Here is a 15,474-nt window from a genome sequence, read left to right as displayed (position 1 = left end):
TAAATGCTGGGATTAAAGCGTGCACCTCCATACTTGGCTCCCCATTTGCTTTTGCACATAGAGTGTAGACAGATGTAGACCCAGGCAGAGTGAGTGTCATGCTCAGCTAAACCTCCCACCCCTGCCTGCCAGTCTTACCATGGATATCTCCTCCCGTTCATAGTCTCCTGTTGGCTAGGATTTGGGATGGTCATTTGCAATGAACCCTGCCCATTGTCCATACGTACCGACAGTTGGGCTGTTTATCAGGGACTGACAGTGTGGAGAGCCACTTGGGAGGTCAGTGGTTGACTGGTGATACGTTGTCAGGCTAAGCCCTTTGGCAGGAATTTATGGGAACTAAATCACCAAAAGACGGTGACCATATATCATGGTCTTTGGCCTCCCCAGGCCAAGATGAGGAGGACATCTTGGGAGATGTGGCCCAGTGGTCGTACCATCGCCTTTGCATGCAGGTAGTAAGAGACTCGAGCCTGCCAGTAACCAGTCACAAAGTTACTACTTGTAAGCAGCCTATTGCTGTTTCAATTTGTGTTGCTGTTGCAAAATTTGGTTGCAATGTTCCTCACATGGGGGCACTCTTGGAAGATGGGAATCCCATAGACTGTCAGGGGAGATGTCCTAATGCGGTGGAGTGTGCAAAGAGTCAAATCATGGTGTTAGGCTTCCTTGCTTCCTTCTGGTGAAGGCCACTGTTGTAGGGAAAAACAGCTGTGCTCTGGGGAAGTCTCCCTGCAGAGTTCCCATGTGCACAGTCCTCTACCACTAGGTACTGAAGGCCCAGGCCTCCTATTTCAACCTGCTGCAGCTGGAATAAAGCCACATCTGAGAACCTCTTTTCCCCACCCCATGTCTGGCTTCGTTTTTAGATGGAGCAGATTGAATTTACACCTTCCCAGGGTTGGTCAGTTGCACAACATCATGTAAATTATTATCCTATGGATTTACCAATTTAATGTAACTAAAAAATAAAAAAAAACCAGCTTTTTAAAATACAAAGTGATACGCTGATTTTAATGTTCATATGAAAGCACCAGGGACCTAGAAGAGCCAAAACAACTTGGAAAAAGAATAAGATTGAAGGCCAAACTCTGATTTCTAGACTCTGTGAATCCACAGGAGTCAGGAGTCTGTGTTATTTTTGTAAATTCAGACAAATCATCAGAACAAAATAGAAAGTATAATAATGCTCCTACAACCAATTTTTAACATCTGCTTTTTATTTATTTACGTTTGGTCCTGGGGATTGAACCCAGGCTCATCAGCCACACCTGAAGCCCTTTTTATTTTCAAACAGTGTTTTGCTAAACTGATGATACTTTCACTAAGTTACTGAGGCTATCCTCAAAACTGCGACCTTCACGTCTCAGACTGGCAGGTACTACAGGTGTGCACCACCATGCTGGGATAACTTCTGCCTTTTTTTTTTTTTTTTTTTTTTTAGTGGTAGTGGGGATTGAGTCCAGGGGCATTTTACCTCTAAGCTACACCTTTGTATTTTGAGATAGGATATCATTAAGTTGTTGCTGGCTTCGATAAATTGCTGTCTGGCCTTAATCCTGCAATCCTCCTGTCATATGGTATCAGTACCATAGTAATCTCTGTCCTTTTTCTAATATACAAAGTATATTGGATTTAAAGTAAAATTCTACTCCTTAAATTCATTTTGTCTACATGCTATTTTTCTATGTTATATTCAATTATTTGATAAATAAATATATATTTATACATACATACACTTACGTGTTATGTTTGTGTGCAGCCTCTCAAGGCGTGTGTCACACCCAGCGAATATCTAACTCTGTCATCAGGGGAAAGACTATTCTGTGAGTAAAGGAAAGGACTTTGAACAAATGCTAATACATATTCATTATGCAAGACTAGACTATAGACATCAACATAAAACCTAAAATTCTAAAAACTTATAAGAAAACAGGGGAGAATCTTTGTGACCATGAGTTTGGCAAATTCCTTAGCTGCAGAAAATTAAAAAAAATCCATATAATCCTAAACAGCCCCCAAGCGCCCTCTCCCCGCCTAACTCGGTCCAGCCGCTTGGCCCCGCCCCGGCCCTCCAGGCCCCGCCCCGACCCCGCCCACCGCGTCAGCACCCGGAAGAGCCGCCCGGGCCGTGGAGTCGAGGCGGTGCGCGGCCCGGCGTCGTTGCGAGCGCTGGCCGGGCCGAGCCGCCCGCTGGAGCCCGCCCGGAGGAGCCTGCGCGCCCCCGCGCCCCGCGGCCACGCGCACGCCCCGCCCCCGCCGGCCTGCGGCGTGGACCGTGGCCGGGCGGGAGCAGGGTCCCGCGCCCTGGGGAGCAGGCGCCCCCGCGACCTCCGACCCCGCGCGTCCGCCAGTAAGTGACAGCCGCCGCCGCGCTCCCGGCGACTTTTTATTTTCCCGGTAGTTAGTTCCAAGTCTTGCCCACGTCTTTTTAGTTCAGAAACTACTGAACTCCGCGACCGATCGGGCGAAGGAGCTGCCCGAGCGGAGCTGAGCCGGGCAGACCTGCGGGGGTACCGGGGGGGGCACGGCCGTGCGAGCCCCGCGGCTTGGGAAGGTGGGGGAGCGGCGCCGCGGGCGCGAGCCGGCCCCACGTTGGGACGGACGGGCTGCGGGCGGCGCGCTCCCGAGGGGCGGGGCTTAGCCCGCGCTCGGCCCCCGCCGGGGCGGGGCCAGGGGAGAGGGCGGGGCCAGGGCGGGGCCGCCGGGCTCCCGGAACCTGCCTTAGCATCCTCCCGGGTTGCCTGTTTGGCGCTTCTTTTCGGCTAAGGGACTAAGGAAAGCAAATATTTCTTATTTAAAAAAAAAAAAAAAGGAAAAGGAGCATGAGATTTGTGCAACGACCCTTTTCAAAACAATAAGGGGCCCAAGCGTGTATCTGGGGGGCAGTTTTTAGGGTTGGCAAACTGCTTAGAAAACTGACTAGTCAGTTTTGCGCAGATGTTTGCAGAGAATGGTATTAAAAAAAAAAAAAAAAAGATGGTCCGTAGCCGGACGTGGTGGTACACACCTCTTATCCCAGAATTTGAGAGACTGAGACAGGAGAATTAAAGTTGGAGCCAGACTCAGTAACTAAGCAAGACGCTGTTTCAAAAATAAGGTGCTACTCAGAGAATGATCCTGGGTTCAATCTCCAAAATCCATATAAATTGTTGGTCTAAACGTGGTGCACGCCTGTAGTCATAGTATCTGGGAGGCTGAGACAGTTCAAGACCAGCCTCAAGCGAGGAAGGGAGACCCAAGCAAGGTAGGGAGACCCTGTTTCAAAAAAAAAAAAAAGCTGGGCCGGGCGTGGTGGCGCAGGCTTGTAATCCCTGTGCTTGGGAGGCGGAGACAGGAGGATCGCGCAGGTTCGTAGTCAGCCTCGCTGGCCTAAGAGACCCTGTTTCCAAATAAATAAATAAAAAAGGTCTGGGAGTATAGCCCGGAGGGAGAAAGGCTTCCAGGAATCCCATTACCACCACCAAAAAAAAAAAAAAAATGCTGGCCTAAATTAATCTAATCTCACTTTGAACCTTGAATTCTGTAGCTGCCCTCCTACTGCTTTCTATGGTGTTGCTTTTCAAATTGCTAATTTGTGGTTCTAAATTTAATGCGCTTTTGTAGACTCTTGGAGACTCTCTTGTAGCTGCTGATCTTAGGAGTCTGGTCGTTTATTTTTTTATATATTTTATTTATTTATTTATTTATTTATTTATTTTTGCAGTACCAGGGATGGAACCCAGGGACATTGTACTCTGAGCTATATCCCCATCCCTAGTTTCTAGTATTTTTGAAGCAGGGTCTCACTGAGTTGCAAAGGGCCTCGCTAAGTAGCTGAGGCTGTCCACGAACCGCGATCCTCTTGTTTCAGCCTCCCAAGTGCTGGAATTACAAGTGTGCGCCACCACGCCCAACACGTCCAGTGTTTTATTTTTAAGTAAAGATCACATCATGGAAATACTGTGTGGTCGGTTCCTATTTTCCAATTACTTTTTCTGCTTTATTCTCAGCTGGATTTTTATTAATTAACCCAAGCAAATTACTTATCATTGTGGTGGCTGTGATTTACTTTGACTGTCTCTTTTGGGCACACATTTATTTATCCCTTACTCTGTCACTGGCCTCCTATAGTTGCCAGGAGTATATACAGGTGATATATCATACCTTCCATCATAGTTGGTTCTCAGGACATTGAGAGGCGCTCCAGTGGCACAGTGGGTTAGTGCGCAATACTTATAAGAACATTGAGAACCTACTAACACCTGTAATATGTACCATGTGTAACATCCTAAGGTTGATAAACTGTGATTTTTATTACAATTTTCTTTAATCTTCATATTTATGGAACTTAGTACAGTGAATGTTTGATAAGTGAAATTAGGCAAATTAAACTATACTCTTTCTAAGGTACTTGCTCTTTCTAAACTAAGAGTTACTTGGGCAGCTCATTTACAACTGCCCAGTGCAGTTACTCTCCCACCACTGGGAATGTCACCTTATTTCATTGTAATCCCTCTCTCCTTGTAGTCCTGTCTGTAGTGCATTTTTACCATGGGCAGAGCGGTTTCATTTTATCTATCTGCGGATTCTCTGCAGACACAGAGCACCTTTTACTATGTTTTTCACTTGCTAGCACAGTATCTTGTGCATGGTAGATATAAGTAGACATTGAATCGAGTTTGTATATGATTGTGATCTGACAGTGTAAATGAAAATTGGATGGAGATAAGCCCTTTTTATCTGTAGTACGCACATTAAAAAATAAAAAGGTTGCCAGGGGAATGAGATAGGTGCAGTATGGTTTCAATCTTTGTTGTTTATTATTCAAGAACTTTATGTTCCTTTCCTCAGTTTGTCTAGGTTCTCTATGCTCCTTCTGTGTGTTTGTGTGTGGTCCTGGGATTGAACCCAGGGCTTTGCACGTGCTAGGCAGGTGCTCTGCTTGAGTTACTTCCCAGAGTGGCCTCTAACTTCCTGTTGCCTCAGTTTCCCAACTAGCTGGGATTCCAGGTGTGCACCTGGCTTCTTTACCATCTCGACAGCTGTTTTTACTGAAGCTTGTAGTTTTCCTAGATTAGGAAACAAATTCACTTCTAAATATACGTTACTAAAACCAGTTATTATTGAAATTAAAACTGGCTATTGATCTGATTAATAGTATGTGTCTCATTTATCTAGCAGGATATGTATGAATGTACGTATATTTAAAGAGAGAGAAAATGGTATGTTATGGTATGTTCTTACATGCATAAAACCTAGAACATGGACACTTGAAGGAACTCCACTGGGAATGACTTCAGCAAAAAAACTGATGTTTAAGATTTTATACTTGAGCGCAGGTGTGTGTGTGTGTGTCTGTGTGTGTGTGTGTGTGTGTGTGTGTGTGTGTGTGTGTAATGGGTCAAAGAAAAGTCCATGACCTTTTATATATATTATACAAATGATAACATAGTCATATATTATAGTATTAATGTGGAGGAGAAAGATTTAGGAAAAGTTGTGAGAAATGCTTTGTATTATTTTGGATTTCAATCATAAGTACCATCTGATTCTTTGACTTAAATTTATCTTCACTCATTTTAAAAGTACATGTATTACACAATCATAACAGACCTAAGTAAAGTTTGAATTCAGGTATTATTTTGTGATGAGAGTGTGATCCAAAGCAGAGATGATTGATAACTAATCTTTTTTATTTTGCTAAATTGTGTGTAAATCTTGAATATCTAAGATATACTACGGTCCTTTCTTTTTCTTTAGTTACCTAGATTGAAGATGAATAGTGATCAAGTTACACTGGTGGGGCAAGTGTTTGAGTCGTATGTTTCAGAGTACCACAGAAATGAAGTTCTGCTAATCTTGAAGGAAAGGGACGAAGATGCCCATTACTCAGTTGTGGTTAATGCCATGAACCTTTTTGAGACCAACATGGAAATTGGAGAATATTTTAATGTGTTCCCCAATGAAGTACTAACTATTTTTGATAGTGCGCTCCGAAGGGCAGCCTTGACAATTCTTCAGTCCCTTTCTCAACCTGAGGATGTTTCCATGAAGCAGAACCTTCATGCCAGGATATCAGGTAAGACCCTTAATGGTGTCACTTCATTATTTTTAGAAAGACTTGACAAAGATATAACACATATGGGATTCAGAGCACTAAGAAATAATTGATATTTATATGTAAAATACATATCTGTTGTATAGCTATTGGTTACTTCTTTTCTGGACATGGAGCCCTAGTCATCCAACAGAGGAGAAGGAGAAAGTATGTAGACAGCAGTATACTTTATGTGTATTTATATTTCTCTATGTGTGTGTGTCTTAAATTGTAGTTTAAAGCATCTTTATTAGCTTTTGTGACTACTAGCAATAAATGAATTGGTAATACAAGAATTACAAAAGTAGTAGATCTTCCTTAGTGACCTTCAAAACTATTTTAGGATATTAATTATTTTTATATACCAAGATTAGCATGGAACTATCTACCTATCAGGAACCCAATATATCATTGTTGAAAGTATGCCAGATAAAGCCTTTTAATTAAAAAAAAATACAGTAACACCATCAGCCACTTGTGATGGCAAAGCTATGCCCTTGAATTGCCTTCTCGCTCTTTATTTTTTGTTTAAAATATGATTTTTTAACAGGGTAGATAGAGTTGAAGAATCGCTTTTAAGAATTTTAGGAGAAACAGCACTATGGTATAATAGGTTTTTTTCCTTTTGTGGTACTGGGGCTTGAACTCAGGAGTAGTCTACCTCTGAGCTATACACCCAACCCTATTATTATTATTTTTTAAAACAGGTCTTACTGAATTGCAGAGGGCCTCACTAAGTTGCTGAGGCTGGCTGTAAACTTGCATTTCTCTTGTCTCAGCCTCCTAAGTAATGGTTTTGAGTGTGTGGCACCATGCCTGGCTCTAATAATTTTTTATTAATTCATTTCATGGAAATCATTTCTCAGAAGATGTAGTATGGAATGGAGAAAGGAAATAAATAAATTTCAAAGATACCTGGTTAGAGCTGTACTTGCAGGCTGGAAACCTGGCAGCTTACTTACTGAGCCTTAGTTTCTTCATGTGGAAACTATCCCTACAGTCCCTGTTTACCCTCTAACCTTTTATTTTAATTCAAAATATGTCCTTATTATATAAACTAACTGGTAAAAACTCACTCTATGAAAAAGAAGAATTTCTTGTAATTAAAAGCAAAATACTTAAGGTAATCTGTGATTAAGTTAGAAAAGAGATGAACCTTGGGTATGGTATGGGGTTTTTTAATTATTTTTGTGTGTGTGTGGTACTGGGAGTGGAATCCAGGAGCATTCTACATCCAAGCTACACTCCCAGCCCTATTTTTTATTCTTTATTTTGAAACAAGGTCTCACTAAGTTGCAGAGGGCCTCACTAAGTAGCTGAGATCCGGGATCCTCCTGTCTTGGCCTCCCAAGCACTGGGATTACAAGTGTGCTCCATCATGCTCATCCTGGGTTTTATTTTTGAATGATGAAAATGTTTTGTTTTGTTTTGTTTTGTGGTACTGGGGGTGGAACCCAGGGGCTTTTCTACCTTCCGGGCTACACTCCTAGACCTGTTTTATATTTTATTTGGAAACAGGGTCTCATTAAGTTGCTGAGAGCCTCACTAAGTAGCTGAGGCTGGCTTCGAACCTGTGCAATCATCCTGTCTCAGCCTCTCAAGCGCTGGGATTACAAGTGTGCGCCACCACACCCGGTTTGATGAAAATGTTTTAGAATTAGACAGTAATAATAGTTTTACAACCTAAAAACATACTAATAACCTTAAAATGCTAAATTGTATGTGAATTATATCTCAAGTTTTAATACAAGCATTCATGTGGGAAGGACAGAAGGGTAACAGAGTACTGACAGGAAGCGCTAAGATGAATTGCCACCATACGTGTTCTAATGAAGGTCAGGAAAGCCAGAGAGACTTCCTTCTGCTTGTTTCTTATTTCACAGCATACTAAGATATGAACCAAAAGACAGCATTGTACTCCTGAAATATTAGCTTTGTGGACATGAGAGTAAGACCTATTTTTAATGCCTCTTGGTTGTTGGTGTGACTTGCGTGGTTACAACTAAAAACATGGGTATGTTCTTGGTAGCCCAACATTTAGCTATATATAGCTGAATGAAAAAATGCTTGATATCAATACTAAGAAATGAATTTCTGTTTTTTTGTTTATTGTCATACTGGATAGCATTTTACATCTACACTAAACTTTCAACATATTTATTCATTCATTCATTCATTCATTCATTCATTCATTTTGTGGTACTGGGGATTGAACTTATGGGCATTTTACCTCCAAGCCATACCCTTCGTCCTAATTATTATATATTTTGTTGAAACAGGGTCTTGCTGTGTTACTGAGAGTATTGCTGCTTTCTGAGGTTTTCCTCAAACCTGCAATCCTACTGTCTCAGCCTCCCAAGTACTGGGATTATAGGAGTGCACCACCATACCCAGTTTCTATTTTCTTAATTGAGTTGGTTATCTGATTTTTTTTTTTAAGTAAAACACAAAAGATTTCTTTCCTGAAATTATAGTTTCTCCTCCCAAGAGATAGTAAGAGAATATCTTCCATGGGGTCAGACTCAAGATGTAAATTTATAATGTTGTTTTTCTATCAGGTCTACCTGTCTGTCCTGAGCTGGTGAGAGAACACATCCCTAAAACCAAGGATGTGGGACACTTTTTATCTGTCACTGGAACAGTGATTCGCACAAGTCTGGTGAAGGTCCTGGAATTTGAACGGGATTACATGTGCAGCAAATGCAAGCATGTGTTTGTAGTCAAAGCTGACTTTGAGCAGTATTACACCTTCTGCCGGCCATCCTCATGTCCCAGCTTGGAGAGCTGTGATTCTTCAAAGTTCACTTGCCTGTCAGACTTGTCTTCTTCTCCATCCAGGTGTAGAGATTACCAGGAAATCAAAATTCAGGAACAGGTAAATGATCCAGTAAATGAGAAAAATAACAAATTTAAAGAAGTTGTTTTCCTGTGGTCAGATTGCTACTATTAGAAAATAGAGAATGGATACACCTGGGCCTGTACTTTGTGGGAGATCAAACTTGTAATTGTTGCACATATATCAGAGTGTAGTTTTTAAGATAGGGCATTGACAAGATTGTGGAATGACTTCATAATAATGTTAATATTAAAATGAATACTTAATAGTTCTAAATAGCTGTACTTAACTAAGGAATAGGAGAATTAAGTGGCTTTAACTGGTTGTTAAACACTGACACAAGCAGGATTTCGGGTTTGGGGTTTAATTTTATTTACTGTACCAAAGAGGTGTGTTTTGTTTGAAAAAGTGATCCTGATTTTCCTGTACTTAACTTAAAAACAAGGGTTTATTCTCTCATCTAAAAGTAAGTAGGAGATAGGTAGTCCAGGGCTAGCATGTAGTGTCCCCCTCAGTGTTAAGGACACAGATTTATATTTCATCCTCCTCCTCCCCTCTTTTTTTTTGGTGGTAATAGAGATTGAACTTGGGGGCAGTCTGCCTCCAAGTTCACCCTAACGTCTTTTTTTTTTTTTTAAGCAGAGTCTTGCTAAGTTTCTGAGGGTCTTGCTAAGTTGCTGAGGCTAGCCTTGATCTTGTAATCCTCTTGTCTCAGCCTCCTAAGTACTGTGATTGTAAGGGTGTGCCACCATATCCAGCTTAATTCACCATTCTTAATGCATGAATGCTATTCTTATGGTTGGGAATGGTGGCTGCAACTCCATCATATCTTTATTCTAGTCAGAGAACAGGAAAAATGAGAGAATAGCTAAAATACCTACCATCTAACCGAGTCTCCTTGGCAATGTCCTATAATATGTCTGCTTATATCCCATTGGCTAGAATTTAGTCGTGTGACCACACCTAGGTGAAAGGTTTGGGAAACATGGCCATTTCACTAAGCACATGTCCACGTGGGGACAAAACCAGGGTTATGTTCCTAAGGAGTAATGGAAGGGACTTGACAACTTGTCCCAGGTGTTATAACTGGAGAAAATAATACCTCTGTTTTCTAGATAAATTATTAGCTTTTGTTTTAAGTTTAGTACTTAGTACCTTTATTTATTTATTTATTTATTTATTTATTTAATTTTTTTGTGGTACTGGGGGTAAAACCCAGGGGCCTTCTACCTCCAAACTACACTCCCAGACCTATTTTATATTTTATTTGCAAACAGGGTCTCACTAAGCTACTGAGAGCCTCACTAAGTAGCTAAGGCTGGCTTCAAACCTGTGCGATCCTCCTGTCTCAGCCTCCCAAGTGCAGGGATTACAAGCGTGCACCACTATGCCTGGCTTATGTATGTTTATTTTGACCATTCACAAGGTAGATTATATTTGGAGTTATTTTCCATATTGATGTTTTATTTTACTCTAGTTTTAGTGAATTCTTAATCTGGTAGTAAGTATAATTTTTAAGAAAAATCCTTTAAATCTCTGTCATAATTGAATTGTCTGAAAATACCAAAGAAATGGGAATAGTCACTTCAAGTATTACTAGACTTTTGGATCTGAGCATTTATTTAAGCATATTCAGAATTTGTTTTATTTTTCTTGAAAGGTTCAAAGGCTCTCTGTTGGAAGTATTCCACGATCTATGAAGGTTATCCTAGAAGATGACTTAGTAGACAGTTGCAAATCTGGTAAGAATGAAAGTTCTGTTCTTTTGTTTTTTGTTTTTTCTTTAGCAATGGAGTCTAAGTTGCGCAGGCTGGTCTCAAACTTATGGGCTCAAGTGATTCTCTCCCACCTCAGCCTTCTAAGTAGCTGGAACTACAGGTGTGCACCACTATGTTCTGCAACAACGAACTTTGGTTACCTTGTGTAGGGTCTTAAGTATTGAGTAGGAAAAGCTACTTTTTATTTTCCCAAGGCCACTGGTAGGGAGGTATCAAGTCCATATTCCTATCTTGGGAATAGAGACTGGTTTGGAGGTGGGAGGTGATAGGAGGAAAGAGCTGGGCTGGAGCTTAGAGATATAGTCCTGCTTGTTCCATAGGGAGAACTGGACTTGCCCAAGGCCACTTACAATGAAGTGACAGAAATGGAGCCTGAATCCATATCCACTGACTTCTAATCCAGGGCTCCTCAGAAAATCTATGGATCAAAGGATATGACCTTTAAATGACGCTGAAAGTCTTATTTGTACCTAGAAAAAAAGAGTTGATTGTTCCTCTCCTCTCTATGCTAGTGACATTGTGATAGAAATCCCATTAATTTTGAACATGAGAATATTCTTTGATAGCTATTTCAATTTAGTTAAACTGAATTTTTTCTTCATTGAAAATAAATCTTAAAGCTGGGTTTGGTTGTACATGCTTGTAATCCCGGCACTTGAGAAGCTGAGACAGGAGGATTGTGCAGGTTCAAAGCCAGCCTCAGCTACTTAGTGAGTCTCTCAGCAACTTAGTGAGACCCTGTTACCAAATAAAATATAAAATAATTCTGGGAGTGTATGTAGCCCAGAGGTAGAAAGCCCCTGGGTTCCATCCCTAGTACCACGGGGTGGGGGTGGAGAGAAGGAAAGAAATCTTGAGTTATTTGAGTTATTTTTCTTTCAATTGTCAATAGTAAAAGATGGATGGAAACAGTCTGTCACTAGTAATTTTTTAAATTTATTCATATATACAAACCTCTAGGAATCAAAAGCTATAAATAGTATAATCCTTGCCCTTGAGGAATTTGCAGATGGTAAAATTGAAGGGTATGTGCTAACAGCTGTCAGTGCAGCAGGAGTTCAAAGGATGGGTCTGCCTGGAAATGGGTCCGAGAGTAAAGATGCTGCAGAAGATACAGGTGCAAAAAGAGGTTGAGCTGTTTAAAAGTAAGAACATCTTCATGAAAATAATGCTTATATCTTACTATGGCAAAATACAAAGGTTTAAACTGAGTGTCTGTTGCCTTAGGCTATCATGTACCTCACAATTGTTCTAATGATCTTATGAATCTGCCATTCAATAAATATTTGAGTAAATGAAAGCATTTTTACATTGAAGCATTTTTTGAAGATATTAGTTGCTCTACAGGTGTAAGGTAGGGATTTAATCTAAATTTGGTGAGTCATTCTTGGCCACTCTTCAGTACTCTACAGTATTTTCCACATAATCATTGCTTACTCAAATCAGATTATTTGACTAATGTAGAAATCCATTCTAATCGTCATAATAGAGAACTGTTTCAAGTAAGTATTCATATAAAGTTGCTCTGGTTATTTTTATCAAAAAGGTTTGGGGCAGATAATATGGTAAATAAACATTATTTCTGATTGCCTTTGAAAATCATCAGAAAAGTGGCCTAGAAAAATCTTGGAAATGTGTGCAAAACACTTTTTTAATAAGTTTATCACCATTTAGGTGAAGTTTCCTTTGGCTTAAAATGTGCCCTCTATTCTGAGTTGGCACTACCAGTTCCATACATTTTACATTTATGGAGCACTTTTCCTTCAAGAAACTAAAAGCTCTGCAGATTATACATTACACATTAAAATTTACAGAGTGAAAAGCATCTTGCGCTAGCAAATAGCATATAATTGGCACAAAGGCTTGGGCATGAAGAACTGCCTGTTCTGAGACAGTGTTTATTGTGCACAAACCAAGGATTGGGTTTGGAGCATATCCAATATCCTACATTCACTATGACTGAGATTTGGGGGATTAGGTTTGCAGGGTTTTGTTTATTATGGTTTTGGCCCTCTCTTCAATACCAAAATATTGAATGCCAAGCTTTTATATTAACTTGTTAACTGATACACTGCTTTTTATGTAGTACTAAGCACAGGTTCATTGTTTGGTGAATGTGCCTGTAAACTACCCAGGGCCTTTTAGAAGGGAAATCTGGGAAAGTCTAATATTCGGTCTGCCAGGTAAGAAGGAACCACCAACAAGAAAGAAGTGGGGTTGTTATTGTATGCTTTTATAGTTTTGAAGTAGAAGAGGAATTCAGTAGAACATGATTTCTTATTTCATTCCTTTTTGGGGACTGGACCCAGGGGCAGTCTATACCTCCAACATACACCCCTAGCAATATTTAAATTTTTATTTTGAAACAGGGTTTCACCAAGTTGGGAGGGCCTTGCTACGTTACTGAGGCTGGCTTTGAACCTGTGATCATGCACCACCACACCTGGCTTTTTTCACTTGTGAGCAAAATATTAACAAATGTGGGAAATAAAAATGAACATGTAAGAAGCTAAACTAGGTGCAGGCATCACAAAATCGTCTTATTCCTGACACCAAATTGGTTATAGGTTTATCTTTGGGCTACATTTCTCATATTTCTTTTCTAAAAGAGAACTAATGGTTAGATTCTGAGAAGATGAACATGTCACCCAACCTAACAATGAATGAGTTATCTGGGAAAGTATTTTTTCTAGTGAAGGTTAATTTGGTTTGATTATCATATAGAAGTTTATAAAAAAAAATGCTGATTTCTGCTTTTGGGTGCCTTTAAAAAAGTTAAGAATCTGGGGTGTCCTTTTGCCCTCAGATATTTTGTGGGTGAGCATATATACTCTATACCCTAGCAGGGTGTGTTTTTTTGTTGTTAGATTTATTTTTGTTTATATATTTTGGTACTGGGGATTCAACTAGGGGCATTCCGCCTCCGAATTATATCTGCAGACCTTTTTATTTTTTTGAAAGGTCTTGCTTAAGTTACTGAGGCTGGCCTTGAACCCAGGATCCTCTTTTCTCAGTCTCTCAAGCATTGGGTTCACAGGTGTGTGCCCCGCCTGGCTAGGCGTGATTTACTTCTGGTTTTTGGCACTTTGTCCTGTGAATCTGTGTCCTGCATACATGGTGCTTCTGCCTCTGGATTCACACAATGCTTTTTCCTAGGTGATGACCTCACTATTTATGGGGTAGTAATGCAGCGGTGGAAACCCTTTCAGAAAGATACATGCTGTGAAGTGGAGATAGTTCTGAAAGCCAACTATGTCCAAGTAAATAATGAGCAGTCTTCAGGGATCATCATGGATGAGGAAGTCCGAAAAGAATTTGAAGACTTTTGGGAATACTATAAGAGTGATCCCTTTGCAGGTTTGTGGTTAATGGAATAAAGCACATAATTATTAATTGAATTAAATTCAATAGTTAAATATGATGCCTGTGATTTGGGGACAGCCTTAAATGCTGGATAAGTCAGTGGCTAAGTTCAAAGGGTAGCATTAGTTAGTACCTCTAGCTGGATTCTCCCTTTGAACCCCTTTTTTGGCATAATCTTTTCTACTTAGAGATCTTCTTGGAGATTTTCCACTTCTATTATTTTAAATATCTGTTATACTGCCAAAACAGTTTCACGGTTTCCTATCTTCTTTATTAATTAATGATAACATTTCTTTATAAAGGCAAAACTCATCCTATTATGAAACATCCTGTAAAAGCCATTGTTTTCTAATGTATTTCTGAAAATAAAATCCTACCACTGTTTCAGCTGAATATTTTTACAACAGGGAGTAAGTGGGAAGGAGATGATGAGAGAAAAGATGCAAAGAATAAGCTTTGTCATCACAGCAAAACTTCTGACTGTGAGACAGAGCCATAATTATATAGAAGAAAACATAACAGCCTTCGAGTTTGTAGAGTATGTTTTTAATTGAAAAATCCCAAATATGTAGAATAGCAATTAAATGTTCTTTGTCTTCATTCTTCCTTAGAGGTATAGTCTGAGAAAAATAACCAAAGCCAGTAATAGGCTATTTCTAATAAAATTCACCTTAAATCTGTTATTTTATTCTTAAATCACATGGCTTAATGGTTTAGGATGCACAAGGCCTGGGTTAAACCCCCAGCTCCAAAACAACAAAAATCTTGATTTGACCCAAGAAGTGTTCTTTGGGTAGAGAGCCACAAATCTAGAAAAGCTCAGGGAAGGCCTATTCAAATCTTGTGGATTGATTAGGCCTATGACTTCATAAAATATTTTATTTTTGGATGGGATAGGCAGATTTTCAGATTTGATGCTTTGGTGTTTCTGAAAATAGAACTTAAGATAGTGAAGTCTTTTATTTAAAGCACACAATTAGAAGAATTCAAAATCTCCATTTTGGATTGCTGAAGTTGTAGGTTGCAGTGATCTTAGAATCCTGTTATCTCAGATAAAACAGAATTTACCATACAGTTCAATGCAAATGCCAAAATGACTTGCAGGATGAACTGCTTTTACTTCTCTGGTTTTTGAGAAATTCTACAAGCTCCTACTACCGCTTTAATGGTTTCTGGCTGTTAAGATAATGACTCATTTTGGAGACTGAATACTTTCCTTTTAATTAGGTAGTGGAGTAATGTTACTGAAATTAACCACAAAGAAAGTACAGCTGGTATTGTTTTAAAGGCTAATACTGGCCTGATAGGTAATAGAAGAGGGAGAAAAGATGCCCCCTTTCGTTTTTAGAATTGAGGATTGGACCCTCAGGGGTGTTCTACATCTGACCTACACCCCTAGCTCTACTTTAGTTTCTATT

General features: G+C 39.9%; 1 protein-coding gene across 4 annotated transcripts in view; it reads left to right on the top strand.

Moving 5' to 3' along the window:
- Positions 1-5,751: 5,751 nt before the first annotated feature.
- MCM9 (minichromosome maintenance 9 homologous recombination repair factor) overlaps positions 5,752-15,474 on the top strand; it is a gene marked incomplete at both ends in the record, with an annotated part of 66,672 nt that continues 56,949 nt past the window's right edge. For 2 of the 4 annotated variants that reach the window (XM_080699953.1, XM_080699956.1), the window contains 4 exons: positions 5,758-6,061; positions 8,638-8,954; positions 10,576-10,657; positions 13,850-14,050. In XM_080699953.1, coding sequence (XP_080556079.1) covers positions 5,758-6,061; positions 8,638-8,954; positions 10,576-10,657; positions 13,850-14,050 — 904 coding nt within the window. Of the gene's footprint in view, positions 6,062-8,637; positions 8,955-10,575; positions 10,658-13,849; positions 14,055-15,474 lie in introns of all 4 variants that reach the window. The other 2 variants (XM_080699955.1, XM_080699954.1) reach the window with 2 other exon arrangements.

Source organism: Muscardinus avellanarius, assembly GCF_963383645.1.
Source record: "Muscardinus avellanarius genome assembly, chromosome: 8".
Classification (NCBI taxonomy): domain Eukaryota; kingdom Metazoa; phylum Chordata; class Mammalia; order Rodentia; family Gliridae; genus Muscardinus; species Muscardinus avellanarius.
The sequence above is the reverse complement of the archived record's forward strand: the minus strand, read 5'-3'. Positions and strand labels throughout refer to the sequence as shown.